General features: G+C 42.5%; 1 protein-coding gene and 1 long non-coding RNA gene across 3 annotated transcripts in view; one reads left to right on the forward strand and one right to left on the reverse strand.

The window, feature by feature from the left end:
• Positions 1–16,196, forward strand: part of LOC119187506 (putative acyl-CoA synthetase YngI) — a 173,186-nt gene that overhangs the window by 63,569 nt on the left and 93,421 nt on the right. For both annotated transcript variants that reach the window (XR_012887223.1, XM_037435640.2), the window contains exon 2: positions 9,631–9,823. Coding sequence is in view for 1 of the 2 variants with exons in the window: in XM_037435640.2 (XP_037291537.2) it covers positions 9,631–9,823 (193 nt within the window). In the remaining variant the exon portion in view is untranslated. The remainder of the gene's footprint in view (positions 1–9,630; positions 9,824–16,196) is intronic.
• On the reverse strand, positions 2,901–6,752 carry LOC142775999 (uncharacterized). Its single transcript, XR_012887222.1, has 2 exons — positions 6,648–6,752; positions 2,901–3,221 (listed from the first exon to the last, which is right to left on the reverse strand). It is a non-coding gene; the product is annotated as an uncharacterized LOC142775999 (long non-coding RNA).

Raw genomic sequence — 16,196 nt, forward strand, 5'->3', positions numbered from 1 at the left:
TATATATATATGTGTGTGTGTGTGTGTGTGTGTGTGTGTGTGTGTGTGTGTGTGTGTGTGTGTGTGTACGTATATGGTGAGTGTCGTCGACACCGATGCCGGCGGCAAAATCCAGCAGAGAGTGTCCATATAATTGATATCTAAAACAATATAGAAAAAAAATGGTAGCATATCCACGGAATGAATGATGGATAGTGGGGCGAAGCATCCGTCCGTCCATTCGTTCTTGCTTCCGTGCATCCATGCGTGCGTCTGTGTGGCTGCCCGTGCGTCCATCCGCCCATCCGTGCGTACGTTTGTTCGTGCGTCCGCACGTTCATCTGTGCGTCCGTCCCTGCTTTCGTCCATGCATTCGCTCCTGCGTCCGTCCATGCGTCCATCCGTCCGTGCAGCCATCCGTGCGTCCGTCCATGCATCTGTCTGTGTGTCCGTTCGTCCACCTATTCAACAGTCCAAGTACCACCATCTCGCACCTTTTCGTCATATATTCCTCATATAGAAGCACCGCCATCCAGCGGACATTCCAAGGACTGAACGAGAGGAGGCACACGCATACTTTCTTACGGCTTGCGCTTCGTGTCTACTTCCCACCTTTAACCATCTCGAGTTCATGGTATATACTAGTTCACTGTATTCATGGCACTGCGGCCCAACGCTCACTAAACCTTTCTAAAGCCTAAGAGGTTACGCCCAGCGAGTGTAACGTAGCAACCCTTTCTTGTCTTCTGTGCCTTGTTGAACCATAAAAAATTCGCAGCGTGCGCGTTAACTAAAAGCCGAATTCTCCTGTCTCTAATTCCCCCTCAGCAGCCATTGGCATGTACATTGAGCACTATCTTTTATTGTTCGAGAACGCACAGAAGAAATCTCTCACCGGCACCACTTTGGAGGTCAAAATATGATATTTGTTACACACTACTACTACGGTCACGAGGGACGAACGGGTGCCGCTATAAGGAGCTTCGCCCCTAAAAATTAGGAGCGTGGTATAGTTCTGCACGGCATCTGTTTTTGTTGCCATGGCATCACCTGGATTGAGTCAAGTGGGGAGGCTACAGCATGACCATTTGTGAGACTGCATGTGATAAAAGTTGGAGGCGCATTTATTATACTGGCAAAAACATTTTTGATAACTATTATTGGGGGTGCTTTAATTATAAGTGTAAATACGGCCCATATAGTATATTGGGAGCACGAGCAATAATATATAGTAAGCAGGATATTGCAGTAATAAACTGTAATTGTTAATCAGTGCCGCCTTTGTCGTTCTGATTTTGTTCAGTCTGAAGTGCTGTTAGATTACCATTAATGGTAACCCCTTATGTGATACCTCTAAACAGGGTCTTTCAAGGCAATAAAATGAAATAAAATAGCATGCCAACCAACCAAGGCCGCTGTGGTAGCTCAGTGGTTAGAGCATCGAACGCGTTATTCGAACCAACCAACCAAGTAGAGCAGAATACTACAATCCTGCATTTCCTTTTTTTTTGGAATAGGGAGTTTTACAAACTCCTTGTTGTCAGCTGCCATTAGTGACTAAGATAAATAAATAGATCGCGGCCAGGTTTGACTTCTTCTAACTGTGTAAACCAAGGATGTGTGGTAGTAAGAAGTATGCAGAGCAGCGCGTTGTATGGCGCAACTTATGCGGGTGCTGCAGAGGGCAGAGCGAGTTCCTAACTTGCCAACTAACCACGTCGATCGGTTCCGCGAAGGGGAACAAAGGAGACTCTGTTGTTCACACAGGTCATGAGCAGATCCGTCAAAGTCGCCCCCAGTTTGGGATAAAAAGGGGAAAGCTTACCCGGAAGCGCATCTCGCTAGAACCAGGCCAAGCGCAGTCCTCTGGTTTTAAGTTCATTGTTTGGCATTCACATGTGCCATTTGAGAATGCAGCACGGACGCGACCATGGGCCGACCAAGACATATAGTTCCAGCATGCAGGCGAGCTTGACCTCCCCCTCCTCTCCCGCAAGACGTCATTACCGAGTGTTCTTGGGATGGCGGGGCGCCTTGCTGTCGCAGGCACACATTGTCAGCATACGGAGTCTGAGGGAGTCTGAGGGGGTGCCCACCGCGTTTATGCTGGCTTCTATGACCTACGAAGAGGCGTTCAGTGAGAGAGCTGACGGAGCTAAATTAGCCTGAGCTACCGACGGACGTCAGCGGATACACGGGCTGGCATGGGAGAGAGTGTGGCAGCACGCGTTGCACATAGAACATATCCCCTCGCGTTTTGTATTTGGTAACGTGATTTTTACCAATGCAGTGTCTGCTATGAAAGTGTTTCTGCGATTGGTTGTGGCGATGCGAGCCCTCATGTGTGATTGGCTTGTGTGGAGACCCTTTGTTCGACCGAGGGTTGAAAAGAGGGTGTTTGAATGTAAAATGAGAGCGGATGTTTGGGCTTGGACCCGGACAGATGCCTGAGTGCTGCAAAATAAAGCATCTCTTCACCGGCCCACGACTTTTCCTTTGCGCTGCCAAGGAGCACTCTAGTCATTGAGGGGTGCCCATTCCGAGCCTTTAAAACCTTCTCTCCTTAGCTAGTGTAGAAGCTAGTCCAGGAGTATGAGATCAATTGTGATTTCACCAGCTCTGCTAAAGTGTTAAAAGAACACTATTTTGTTACCCTTGGCTGAAAACAAGAGTAGACTGTTTACATGAAGTCATACGTGTTGTTGCTGTTTTATGACTTACGTCAAGAAGGCCTAGCGCAGAAACTTTAGTTGTGGTGGTGCCACCTGTCGTTGCTGAAGGGGTTCACTCTGTACATGGCTAGGGCTAAAGCTTAGCTCATTATCAGCCGCACACTCTTGTACTGTGCATGTGCTATTATTGTATTCTCATAGCATAAGTAACCATAGCCACAATGAATTCAGGCAAATAAGACAACTGGCTTTGTCATTTTATAACACTTTATTTCTACCCTAGCAATAATGCGACTACTTCACTTAGAGGGCTAGTCCACTTTATGTAAAATAAAGAGCAAGCTTAATTACTCCTTTCATTGACGACTGTTGGTGGATCACAGGTCCTTCTAGTTCCACCACTGGCACGAAAGCAAGCTGTCTCTGTCCAGTGAACTTTGTATCACCTGTAGTCTCACTCCTCCATGAGGGTTTCCTCTCTCGCAAGCAGCAAGATGGAAAGGCCAGTTAGAAAAGAGGCGTGGTGCTTCCTCCTTGCTGTTTGTTCTCGCTGCCAGTCTGCAATCGCACCTTTATTAAGGAAAAAAAATGGGAATACATGCTCTTACACAGTGCAGGGGTATTGGAATGCATTTCTTTTATTGACGGGTGAGACATTTTTAATTTAAATATGCCTTATAAAGCATAAAGTCCGGCAAGTGTCTGCCGCAGACATCCAATGGTGTTGACATCTAGATTATAGGGAAAAAAAGCCTGGTCTGTGGTGCACACGCAGCATAGTCACAGTGAAAGCTGTAAAAGTGGCCTTTCTAAAGTACATGAGAAACTCTTGATGTGACTACTGTGAGTACAGCTGAAAGGTACCCACAGCACCATAAGTCATAACATTGTGAAGTAGGGAAGTAGGGCTACACATCTGTAAGGCATTATTTGCACTGTAAATAATTCCTTACTCATCCCTGCAAAGGATTATTTGCACTTTATTGATACTTTGGTTAATGATGATGAAGAATTATAGCTGAACATTATATAATGGGTTGAAAGCTTCAAACCTCTCACTTCAGGGTTGTAGCCAGAAATTTTTTATGCACAGTGGCTGTTAGGAGCAACGGCCTCTCGTCGTACAATTCAATGGACTAATTTTTGAAAATGAATCATTGAAGTGACCTGCCTGATCGGAAAGGACCATTATTAATTAATCTTTGTAAGCGTAGATGACATAGTCCTCCTCAGGGCCAAGTGCATATCACAAGTCAAGGATGACTCCGTTTACAACTTGCAATGAGACGCATATGCAGTATGTTTTTGTGTATTCATAATCTGATTTCAATGGTGCTTACTTTGCTGAGCGAATTTTATACTCTCCATAGTAGTTACTGCATGCCTATGGGGATGATTTTTATGTTAAGCTCTATATGTCAAGCAGCCCTGGTGCAGTGATAGGTTTTAGTCAACAGTTTTTACTTTACTGCGTGTATCTAAGCATGCTTGCTTTAGGCAATAAGTAATTTTTTTGTAATTTATGCTGCACATTGGCAACACGATTTTGCATGCGTTATTTTTCGGGTAGACTTTCTCGCAACCTTGTTTGGCATTACAGTTGCATTGTAACTTTTGATAACAATGAAGTATCCCAACTTGGAGGTTTTCTCGTGCTATCTGCGAGGGCAAAGTGATCATTGTTCAGAAATGTTCCCCCAGTCTCAATCAAAAATGCACCTGGAACCACACTATACCTACTAACATGGAAATAGCTTGTCGGCTGCATATATGCGCTAAAAAACCTAAATACATTCGGAAACGCGTAATGTTCTCATTTTTTTCCCCTTCTTTTCATAGCTTTGGTCGCTCTGCTTCCTGAAACGATAGCGTTGCCGTAAAGTGTCGTGCATTTTTTGCAAATGTGCAGCCATCATTTTTTCTTACATCAAGTCAACAGACCCAGAACTCTAAAGAATATTTCACCGCACAGCATAGATACACCATGTATGCACTGTTCTTACTAGTACATAAATTCATGTTAGCAGCACTTGCACCGGCACAAACAGGAGTAGCCTCGTACCACTTAAAATCTCAAGTGATCGGTTCACTAGTAATGAAGAAATGAACTCCGGTCTTATTCAGAGCATAGTGCACCATGATCAATTTTTCAGAACATGTGAACTCCGACGAGAACTGCCAGGGCGGGCAAAACGAGTTTACTTACGCTGCATTGTGCACCATTCGTGCTTGTCGGTTGTCTGTTTCAGGCATTCTGAGGCGAGTCGCTGGAATTTTACTGCTGGCATCGATTCCTTCGCATTCATTCGCGTTTCTGGTATGAGATTACAACGCAACGGAAACTACCAGCCTTTTGTATCATAAACACGAGTCGTTTAGCATGCAGAGTAAGATACTGGGCCTGCGCGACCTTACCGGTCGGTACCTGAAGGGAAGCAGTGGAAATGTATACTCGCGAATTTTTCTGCCAGGAGAGAAATGAGTGCTAGTGTTTAAGGCGGAACTTTACCAGCCGACATGTATCGTCGCTCAAGTTTGCATTTATCGCATTAAGTGTCACTTCCCGAACTTTGCTGAGCACATTGCTCTCTACAATGAGAAGTCACCCTCTTGAAATACGCTGCCTACACGTATTGCTGGGCAGTTCGTGTACCGTGTCAATTAGGGCCCTTCTGTGAGACTCGATGGCCGCACCGGAAAGCCGTGAGGTAACACTTGGTGATAATTTCTTGAAAGGCAACACTGCAACTAGTGCACATCGACAACTGGCGAAAAAGCTATAGCAGCCGAAGAAACGATTCCCAGCTGCAGTTTTACAGTGCCTGAATAGGACTTGGGAGCTGAAAGAACTCCTGTAAACCGATCGAAACACGATGCATACGCCGAAACCGCGATTCCTGACAACGACATTAGTATTTACGTGTTTAACAGGCCAAGACGCCTGGAATTGCAGGACGACGAGACTAGATGATGTTTGCGAATGACACCACGCAAGCCAGGTGCGAACTACAGCTGTCCCTCAGTAAGTGCAAATTGAAGTTTCAACCTCACTGGTAAGAAATGTTTTCTTGGCTGGTATATTCCAAAGATCAGGATGGAGCTCTCTGCAAGACATGTGTGCTTTTTGAAAAAGAAAGTTCAGGCAAGGAGACTTGCCAAGTTCTTGGTGCCTTGCCCTCTCTCCTTTCACACATGAGAAGAATGAGCTCGAAAATTTCAGTAAACATGAGTGTAACTACCACTAGATGAAGGCAAATTTTTTGGAAACACTCAAAGATGAGTCAATCAATGAAAAGATGGAGTGGACTAGTGCAAGTACAAACGGAATTAAATAGAAAAAAACGATCCCCATCATAGACAAAGTGACCTTCTCTGGGTGACAGGATGATTATAAGAGATGATTATGGAAACCACAATATGGTTATGAAAGACGCTGTAGTGGGGTGCTCCAGAAATGACACCATTTTGGGTTTTTCACGTGCACTTAAATCGAAGTGCACAGGCATCGAGCGGTTTCGCCTACATCGAACATACGACAGGGACTCGATTCCGCGACCTGCGGGTCAGGAATGAAGCACCATAAGCGCTGGAGCACCATGACGGGTAGTAAAAAAGACGGTTTCAGTAAAATCACTATACGCTATTTATGTCCAGCTGTAAAGGCGCATGCAAGTTCAACTGATAGAGATATATTACTGAAAATCGCTTTCACACCGCGGCTGAGTGATTCTGTTTTACCCCTGTGGGGTCTCGGCGAGGCGAACGCGCGCATCGCCACGCCACGCTCTTGGAGTGAACGGACACAGTGGACACGGTCGGTACCAAGCACACAACATACATACATTTATTAACTAATTTAGACGACAATATCGTCCGCCGAATGATACACCAATTTCAACTAACATGCTACCATACAAACAACACAACGCAGTAACACACTAAACACACAATAACATGATAAACCCACACTAACACACCCAACACACTAGCACATACCCAAGGCGGCGTCGCCAACGCCTGACCTTACACGCGGGACCCCGGCGCGAAGCCCGCGGTGCCGAGCACCGGGGAGCCCACGCGACAGACAACCGTTCGCGGCAGCCGCCACGCGCAGAAGGGCGACTCGCTCAACGCTCGCCCGCCACCAAGGCCCGCCTTCCGCCAGGGGCCACCACCGGCGCTGCCACTCTACCAACAGTGGTACTCAGAGCGAACACAACGCCATCTATCGCCCGGTGGTGGTCACCACCGAAATAACGCCCTGGGGCGAGACACGTGCGCCACGCGGCGCAGACAACTTTACAGGGGGGGTGTCAGCACCCCCACACCCCGTTGCCTACTCCTTACTTTTCGGTGACACTTTTCACTTGCAGATACGAAAGGTGTGAACGGCAATGCAAAAACCCATGTTCACATCTAATAATACTTGCAATTGTTGCGTAACATTGGTGGAATATAATATAACATGTAATGCACCGGACAATCTTCGTGTCAATTGAAAAAGATGACCTACAGTATTCCGCTATTTCATGTGTCTGTTTGCTGAGTGAAACATTGCTTGCACAGAGCTTGTTTCATTTCTTATAGAAATAATGGGTATTATGTATATTATTCTTAATTTTGTATAATAACATGTCGACTCATGTTTCTTCATTTTGCGCATTTCTTGTCGTAATGGCGCTAGTTTCAGAAATCGCTCGGTGTGCCCTTCTACTCATGTCAATGTAAAGGGACGAACAGACGAAGCGAATTAACATAAATATATTTGTAATTTGTTGTATATATTTTAGATGTATATTTTTTCTTCTTGCGCTGCTCACCATACTGCTTAACAATAGGCCTTGTGCTTGCTACAGCTGCCCACACTGCATTTCTCATTACAGTGGTTTAGGTTTATGACCACCATCTTTTTATTTTTCAGCTTAAGTTACATGATGAGTATTTTAGTAGACCTTGTTATTGGCCTGCATGTTGCCTGTGTTGCACTTTCATCCCTACAAGACACTTCGGAATGCCTTTAGCTGTTAGGCCATAGTTAACATGCGTATCAATATATTGTACACTAGCATACAAGCGAATTTTGGTGGATGAGCCGAATATTCTGTAAATACTTGAGCACGCACGCGCACGTGTGTGCTTAGATGTTAGCAGAATGTGCGAAGGTTTAGTAGCAATGTTAGTCTCTGGCTTGAGTATATCTTAGCACACGTTCAAAGAGTCGCACTGTAATATGTTTGAAGGTGACCTATCAGTCCTTGGAACTGTGTCTGGTTTTTATGTCTAAAACGAACCTCTGCTTAATGAATAATATTGTAGTGATCGACTTCGGCGAGATCTATTCCGGTGGGTGCAAGTATGACTACCGCTGCAGCATTAATCCCGTCGCTGAGCTAACCTAAAAGTCTCACGGCCGAGGTTTCTGCTCAAAATATTACAGAGTACCAAAGCCTTGACAAACACCGCGACACGTTATTCTGCATGCAGACATTATTCACTGTAAAAGGGCCCAGGAATGATATTGTGATAGTACCACCGCTTATATAGTTTGTAGATCAGGTTAGCGCGAAGCCACGAAAAAAAGGTGGGTAAGTGGCGGGGGAGGGAGGGAGGGGGGTATAGCGCGAAAATTTGGGGGGGGGGGAGGGTTGAACCCCCTTCCCCAACCCCCATCTCTTGGCTATGCCACTGTCCCACTTTTTATTCAATTCTCATTGTGTGACCCCTGGTTATTATTTTACACCTTTGCAACACCATATAAGTTGATGTCATTCCTTGCCCGATGAGACACCTTTTTAAAATTTGTTTCAAGCAGTGGCATTGCACTGTGGTAGAATATTTTATTTCCATGCAAAGTGCCTGGGTTTAAATTCTGCTCAACCTTGGATATACTTTTCTTTAGTGTACAATAGCGGTTGCAAACACTGGTAACGGCAGACAACTACACCACCAAAATCTGCTGTTATTGTAATCTTGCAGCAGCTTTCTGCTGGAAAAAATACTCACAAGAAATTAGGAGCTATGTATAAATAATTGAACACAACAAGTAACTAATGCAATAAGCAAGGTTTTATGTTCAATATTGTCTACAGTTTTCTTGTGCGTAGTCGACCATAAAAGTTGACTGTGCGGTGGTTGATCATAAGTGATGCACTCCTTTGTGGCATGGATAGGCAGTTTTACCTCTAATTACTGTAAATGCCTCTTTGCATAGAGTGCCCCACGGCATACAGGGAGCTTCAATCTGCTCCTCAATCTGCAGAAACCGTACTTACAATAGGGCACCCTATTTAGCATGCATTAATACGGTGTATTATCTTTAGTGGTTGGCCATGTATATTCAAAGTGAATTTTGGGACTGAAATTCACATGTTTCTGCAATTTTACTTGCAATTTCTTCTATTGGCAAAAAAAGAGAAAGAAACAAGGAAAAAAAATAGATGTCATGAGTAATGAAGCCCAATGGTAAGGGTAATCGCAATGAAACATATTTATTTATTTGATTTCTGACATGCAGTTTGTATTGATAATTTTGCTTTTTCCCACAGCTGCAATGACGATATTGAGAAATCATGAAATGTACATGGCATTACTAATATGAACTCAATAAAATGTCCATTTAGTACATTTCCTTTCAGTAGAATTTGATATGATGTCACCTAATTTTTTTAGGAGGATGCTTACTGAAAGCCGATTTGCAAAGAAGGCATTAAATTTTTCAGCTCATTATTTTCTTTCTTTTCTTTTTCTTGGGCATTCATTAAAGGTGGCTGACAAGGGTTGAGTTAGTCACAGCCACAGAGTTGCCACAGCAAAAGAGGTGCGGTAGAGGCAATATCGGGGTAATGTGTGCATACAATCAATGTGTAATTATTTGCATATTATCACCCCATTATTTCCCAGAAATACATGCTTGATCTCTTGCTAAAAAGGCATGTCTTCTGCCTTGTTGCTTGAGATTTTGTGTTTTCACTTCATGCAGGCCACAGTCGGCTGTGATTGTGGAATCACGAAAGCTTGTCACCAGCTATCAGTGCGAGCCAAGTGAGACGGCCTTGACTGGAGAAACGTTTGGACAGCACATAGACACAGCTGCTGCCAAGTGGGGCGATGACATTGGCTGGGTTTTTCAATCTGAAAATCAGCAAATAACCTTTGCAAATTACAAAGCTGATGTAAGTGGCATGATTGCTTCATGCAGTTTTTTTGCATTGCTTTGCATATAAACGCTAGTATTTTAGTGCTGTAAGATTTCCGTTTGACATAATTACCATTTTTAACGTTATTTTTTGTGTTGCAGTATCATCATTGCACTGTTAAATCGATCCAGACGACGCTTTTCATTGTTGCAATGTGTACGTTCTATGAAAAGTTGCACAGACCTTGCGACCTTAATTGTCAATAATTTCTAAGGAATATGTTTCGGACTAAGATTTCTTTTGAGCAAAAGTCAATTTTGTGCATAAAACTGACACAACTGGTGATTCACATGATGCAGTGATGGAAGTACTGCTCCATGCTGCTCCAAGCAGTAATTTTTGTTAGTAATTGCTCTAAACTTGCTCCAAAATGACACTGAGAAAATCGGAATGATAAACGTTTACAGTTTACCGGCTCACAAGTCTTAAAGAAACAGAATAAAAAAAATAAAATAAAATAATCTGTGTACTATCATCCCTGTGGGCTACTAGTGTGCAGCATTATCGGCTCTGATGTCATTTTTGTGAGAAGAACTGGCATATTAAGCATATAGCTCGTTTGGCTGTTTCTTTTTTTCTCAGCTAAACATGCAGGCTAGTGTGATGAAATGTGAAAATGAGCAGAATTGCTTTTATCTCATACTGGTTATCTACAGCTTCATTGACAACAGTTAAATGGGACTGTGATTATTTCTGAAATGTGGCACTGAGATTTTGCAGTTTGATTTGATTTCTGCCACAACTAATAATATAATAAATTGTAGCTCATTTCAAACAATTATAGTACATTTCTGACCTGCCATTGTTTCATTCATGAAATTTACATTATTTGTTGTCTGTTAAAAATATTTCATAATAAATATTAATATTTACGAGATGCTTTGACAATGCTCTGAACTCCAATTAAATGCCCCGCCGCGGTGGTTTAGTGGCTAAGGTACTTGGCTGCTGACCCGCTGCTCGCCGGATCGAATCCCGGCTGCGGCGGCTGCATTTACGATGGAGGCGGAAATGTTGTAGGCCCATGTGCTCAGATTTGAGTGCACGTTAAAGAACCCCAGGTGGACAAAATAATATGAAGACGGCATCTCTTATAATCATGCGGTGGTTTTAGGATGTTGAACACCGCATATCAATCAATCAATTGAACTCCAGTTAATGTATGGGAAATGCATTATCGGCTCCTAAAACACCAATAGCTGCTCTTAACTAGCATTTTTTTCTGCTCTGAAAGCACTTATGGTTGCTCGAAAGTAGTGCTTTTTCTATTACAAAGTATCATGCCCCGAAAAGTAAAAAGGCACTTCCATCACTGCACGTGACAGTAAATATTAATGTAAAGGCCGTGATATTCTTCGCGTATGTGATGGCGTTTCAATCATGATAAAAGATCGCCAACTTCCCCAGAAACTTCAGTGCCCAGCGTTAGTTCTTGCGGAACATAAGCGAAGGAGTGCACAGCTCTAACAGTGGCCTTCATGCTTAAACATGAGAGCAGGTGCAGGGGTGTACATGGTCATAATGGAGGTGAAAAACACTGTCCCAATTATTGCTTTGATCAGTTAAGCCACATCATAATGAAGCAGAAGTGATGGCTCATGTAAAACACTGTACAGAAAACAACTCAGTGTATAGAGCAAGGTGTAGCGTTTTTTAGGGTTATATATATGTTTTACTGCCCCACTTCAGTGGCTTCAATCCTTGGCTGCTTCTTGTAGGGAAAACACCTGCATGTATATTCATGCAGGGCCTCTTTTTCATTACTGCTATAACTATAACTTTATAAACACCAGTGAGAGTTAAAGAAATGCTAAATGCAAGTGCAGCAGAATATTTCAGTGTACTTTAGACGAAGTTTGAGTTTGTTAAGATGATATTCTCATGTTTCTATAGAGCTTTATACTAATTTTTTTTAGGTATGTTGCCACACTTATAAAAATCTTTTTAGATTTTGATCCTATACTGATTTTTTTGTGTCTGTCTTAAAGAGGGCAGCTTAGAAACACACTTCAAGGATGTTTGGCAAAGAAAGTGCGACTAGTCACAATTTGAATATGAAAATTACCCAAAATTCGCCCATCATACAAAGAGCAATAAACACCAATCTTGAGATACTAAACAAAAAATATTTGGCAGCAATGTAGCTGTACAACAGGGCTGTGCATTGATCTTTGCACTGTCATTAATATTAGACATACCATGGCCGAAAAATCTAAAATTGTGTAGTGTCAGATGGTTGAATTTTAGTCGAAACCTTCTGGCATCAAAAGTTCTAGGTCGTTTTCAATTGTCCAAGTTCATCACATAGATTAATGCTCTATAAAGAAGCATGGGAAGGTTTATTGAAAAATATTGGGTCATTTGAAAGTTGTGACTTTTCATAAAGAAAAAACAACTAAAAATGGAAGTTTTCAGAAAAAACAAGAAGTTGGAAAGTTTGGGACATCATTGGAAATTTTTGGGACGATAAAAGCTGCCAGGCTTATAGTTTGCACCTTCCTAAGCTGCCATTAGTAGACTGTTACGTGGTTTGTCCACTCCTAGTTTTTGGGATTTTTTAATTAGCTTAATTTTTGTCACCGGTGGACTGACGGCTGGCGTTCTTCAAACGATTTTGGTTCCTACTGAGATAAGCTACTGTGCTCTTATAGCCAGGAACGGCACCAACCTGCCTCAAAACATCAATCATGCCACTATTTCTATTGCTGAACTGACATATACAATCATATAGCCCAAACACAAAAATTCCTGGGCCTGGATAGACAGATTTAGGGACACACTGCCAAAGGATTTCATTGAAGCACTCATTTGCGTTTTGAGTTTTCCAGCAGACATATTCCCTCAATATATATTGCCTAAACAGACCTCTACATACACATCTTCTCTTTGTTTACTATGTCTTTGTAAAGACCTCCCCAGTGCTTGTATTGCACTGTGCCTAAAGCTTTGACTCGGTTGCAGGCACACCAACTTTTCACACTTTCCGTTTCAGCCTTTGTTTCACTCGGTGTACACACGCTAGTATGTGTGCCATTATAATGCTTGGCCTCCCTTTCTTTCCTTCCTTCTCTATTCTTTTCCTCCCATTCTGCCCTTCTCCCATGTAGGGTATATAAGTGGGTGCAACCTGCTTGGTTAACCTCCCAGCCTTTCCTTTCGTATTTTTTCTCTCTCTCTTTAGCCATAACTTGTTATATTCTGTAAGAAAACAGTATGGAACACTGGATTGACAAAATGGCTTTCGCAATGGTAGCACGACATATTGGTGCAGTGTGCCTGCGCTTTGTGTGCCCTGACATGAAAGTTAGAGCAATTTGCAATAGAAATGGGCTGTGATTAAATTGCTGAATCTTAGCTTTAGCATACTTCTCTACAAACTAATCTGAATGTCTCCCATGAACTTGAGTTTCAATATAAGTTTGCTTTACTAATTAAAATGTAGGTATTATTGTCACAATATATCAGTTTCGGTATCTGGAAGATAGTTGTGAAGACCAACACGACTTTTGAGCAAAACCACATGGAGACTTTATTTTTGCTGCAGCACAATTGACCCTTTTCAGAATTGTAAAGTTAGCTTTCCTGTTATGCAATTTGAACACCTACTGATGGCCCGTCATTTAGTGCAAAATAGCCTCTTCAAGCATGGTTTTCTTATGCAATGACATGGAAAATGTTGAGTCTCCTTTCTTCATATAAGCACTCATATTAGACAAGCCTCAGCACATTCAACTAGGACCGCGTCTCTGCTTTAAGCAAAGTAGGTGCCACCATTACTTGTTCACATGTGCAGTGCAGAGAACCACACTTGTGAATTGTAAAAAGGGTCTATTCTGAATGCAGGTAGATTCTTGAAATAATAAAAACTGAAGTTCACTAAAAAAAAAAAAACTATCATTTTCAAGGGTGGCAACATACTGACATCAAATTTACTCACGTCAAGATTTTTGCATCAACGAGTAGCTATTGACCTCCTAGTAGCAATTCGCGACCTAAAACACATCTGAGTGACCAACGAGTATCTGTAATATTGATTAATGTATTCGCATTCGAACGCAGTTTAAAATGGGTAGAAAGCCCACCAAATTGTAATGCTGGCAGCGCTACCTCGTGGCCACGTCGAGGCCACTGCACAGCTGATGCTGCTTTTACAAAAAATGGTGGTGTCACACTGGCGTTTCGTCTGTTAAGAGCGCACGTACAGTTCGTCCAGCTGTGTCTCTGAAGGCATAGACATGCCTCTGTCGCCAACATTGTTGTCCTCGCCGTCGTCGCAGTGATAATGACAGTGACCTGGAATTGGATATCGCCGCGATTCGCGACGATCCTTGCTTGACAAGCTCTGCGCTAAATGCAACATATTTATCAGTTCCGGCCATATTGTCGGAGCTCAGGAACACCAATTACGCACCTTATGTCGCGGACGTTTTGTGAGTGAATCGCTGCTTTCAGCTACAGCAGGGCACATTGTAGGAATAGCCCCGGCCTCGAGAAGAGGCCTCATACTGCCAGTGAAAACCAACTGGTTCGCAAACACAGGATTTATCCTGTAGCAGCTCCCCGCAAAGTGAAGGAAGTAAATGCGGCTGTTCTTCACAGGTGTCTAGTCCCTCGGTGCAACAGCGCGTATGAAGTCAACCCACTGGCTGTGTTGAAGTTTATGGCTTGGAAAGGCATGAAATGCCATGCACTTTACACTTTTTCCGCACCTTGACGTGCAGGCTCTCACTACGCAGCGGTTCCCCGACATTCTGGCACATATTGTCGCTCTGAATGATTGTAATCACACGCAGTGGAGCACAACGCAGATAATTCGATGAGACATGATGATTCGCACGCACGCTTCAACATAGCATGGAGAGCCACTAGTGACAGTATGGCTGGGAGTCGGCTCCAAGCGCACTCGGGGATCGTCGACGTCATCGTAACTAGCGTATCATCACTCAGGATGGTGTTTGTGGAATGTATCACACCGAACACGTAGCACTAGTGTCGATGTCACAGGGCCGTCTATTTTTCATTTTGTCTCCTTAGCTTTTCTGCTCTGTTTGACGTCGAGATAAAATAACTTCGACATGACGGACGTCATTCAAATTTGGCCAAGAATATCTATGCATACCAAGTGATTGAATTATGGGCACATCTCGATCTTGAAATTTGATGTCGGTGCTCCTTTTTTAAGTCTAAAACAATGATGTTCAGTAAAAAGCAGTTGGAGTATTGCCTATATAGCTATTATTTTTTTTGAGGAAAGCTAGTCCATTCTGACTAACATAATCCATTCCCACTGTTCTTTGTAAGATTTTTATTAAGTATGCTGACATGTGTGTGTGTCCCAAATTATATATATAAATATGTTATACTATAAGGCTTGAAATTAATTATGTAAATCTGCACACTCATTGTTAATTTCACATTGTCTTGACAAAATATTCTATAATAGTGAGATACCTGAATTTGTGAATGATGAATTTTTACTAGGAAAGCATGCAATGCAACGATGGCACTGCTACATGGTGCATAATGTTAGTAACTCGTAAAACCACTGCTGAAGCTTCACAATACAACGCATCGACTAGACTACCAAGCAGAAAAAATAGCCTTTTGTGGCATATGCTCTGATTTTATGCCATGAAATCGGCACCGCGTCTTGAAGTATTCTTGTCCATTTTCTAACCTCACTATCCGTTCCTGTGCAAGAGAGTAGAAACACTCGCACTCTTTGCAATATGTGTTGCCATTAGCTTGGCGGGGTGCTTTGAGCGACATAAAATAGTGATATAGGTATGCGACATGATCCAAGATTATTTTACCATTTTCGTGGCCTCTTTACAGGGCAGTGTCAGAATAATTTGGTTTTGCACTAAAGCTGCCTCCTCACCAGTGCTATTTCCCCTTACTCATGTCCACCCATTGTTGGCCACTCATGCATGTGCTAAAATGTTTTTAAGCAATAACATTTTTAAAATTTATTTTTAAATTATTACTTATTATTACTCGGTTTCACAATGTGACATTTCTGTCACAAAATAAGAGTGTTTGTAATAGTGATAACAACCACAAGTTTATAACAAAAATACGAGAGTTGGTTATGCCCTGAAGCAACATGAAGTATAATTTTTTATATTGTCGTGATTACATGCTAGCATCATCATAGCATAATTTTTTGCATTTAGCTTAATTTGCATTCTGTCAGTTAATTATATTTTATTGTTTTACTTGGAAGATAGTGCCTGTATACTAAACGTATACTTTACCACAGCGACCACAGTTTCAATGAAGGTGAAAATGCTTGAGGCACATGTTCTTAGGTTTAAGCGCACGTTCAAAAACCTCAAATGGACTAAAT

The sequence above is a fragment of the Rhipicephalus microplus genome, chromosome X (assembly GCF_043290135.1).
Source record: "Rhipicephalus microplus isolate Deutch F79 chromosome X, USDA_Rmic, whole genome shotgun sequence".
Classification (NCBI taxonomy): domain Eukaryota; kingdom Metazoa; phylum Arthropoda; class Arachnida; order Ixodida; family Ixodidae; genus Rhipicephalus; species Rhipicephalus microplus.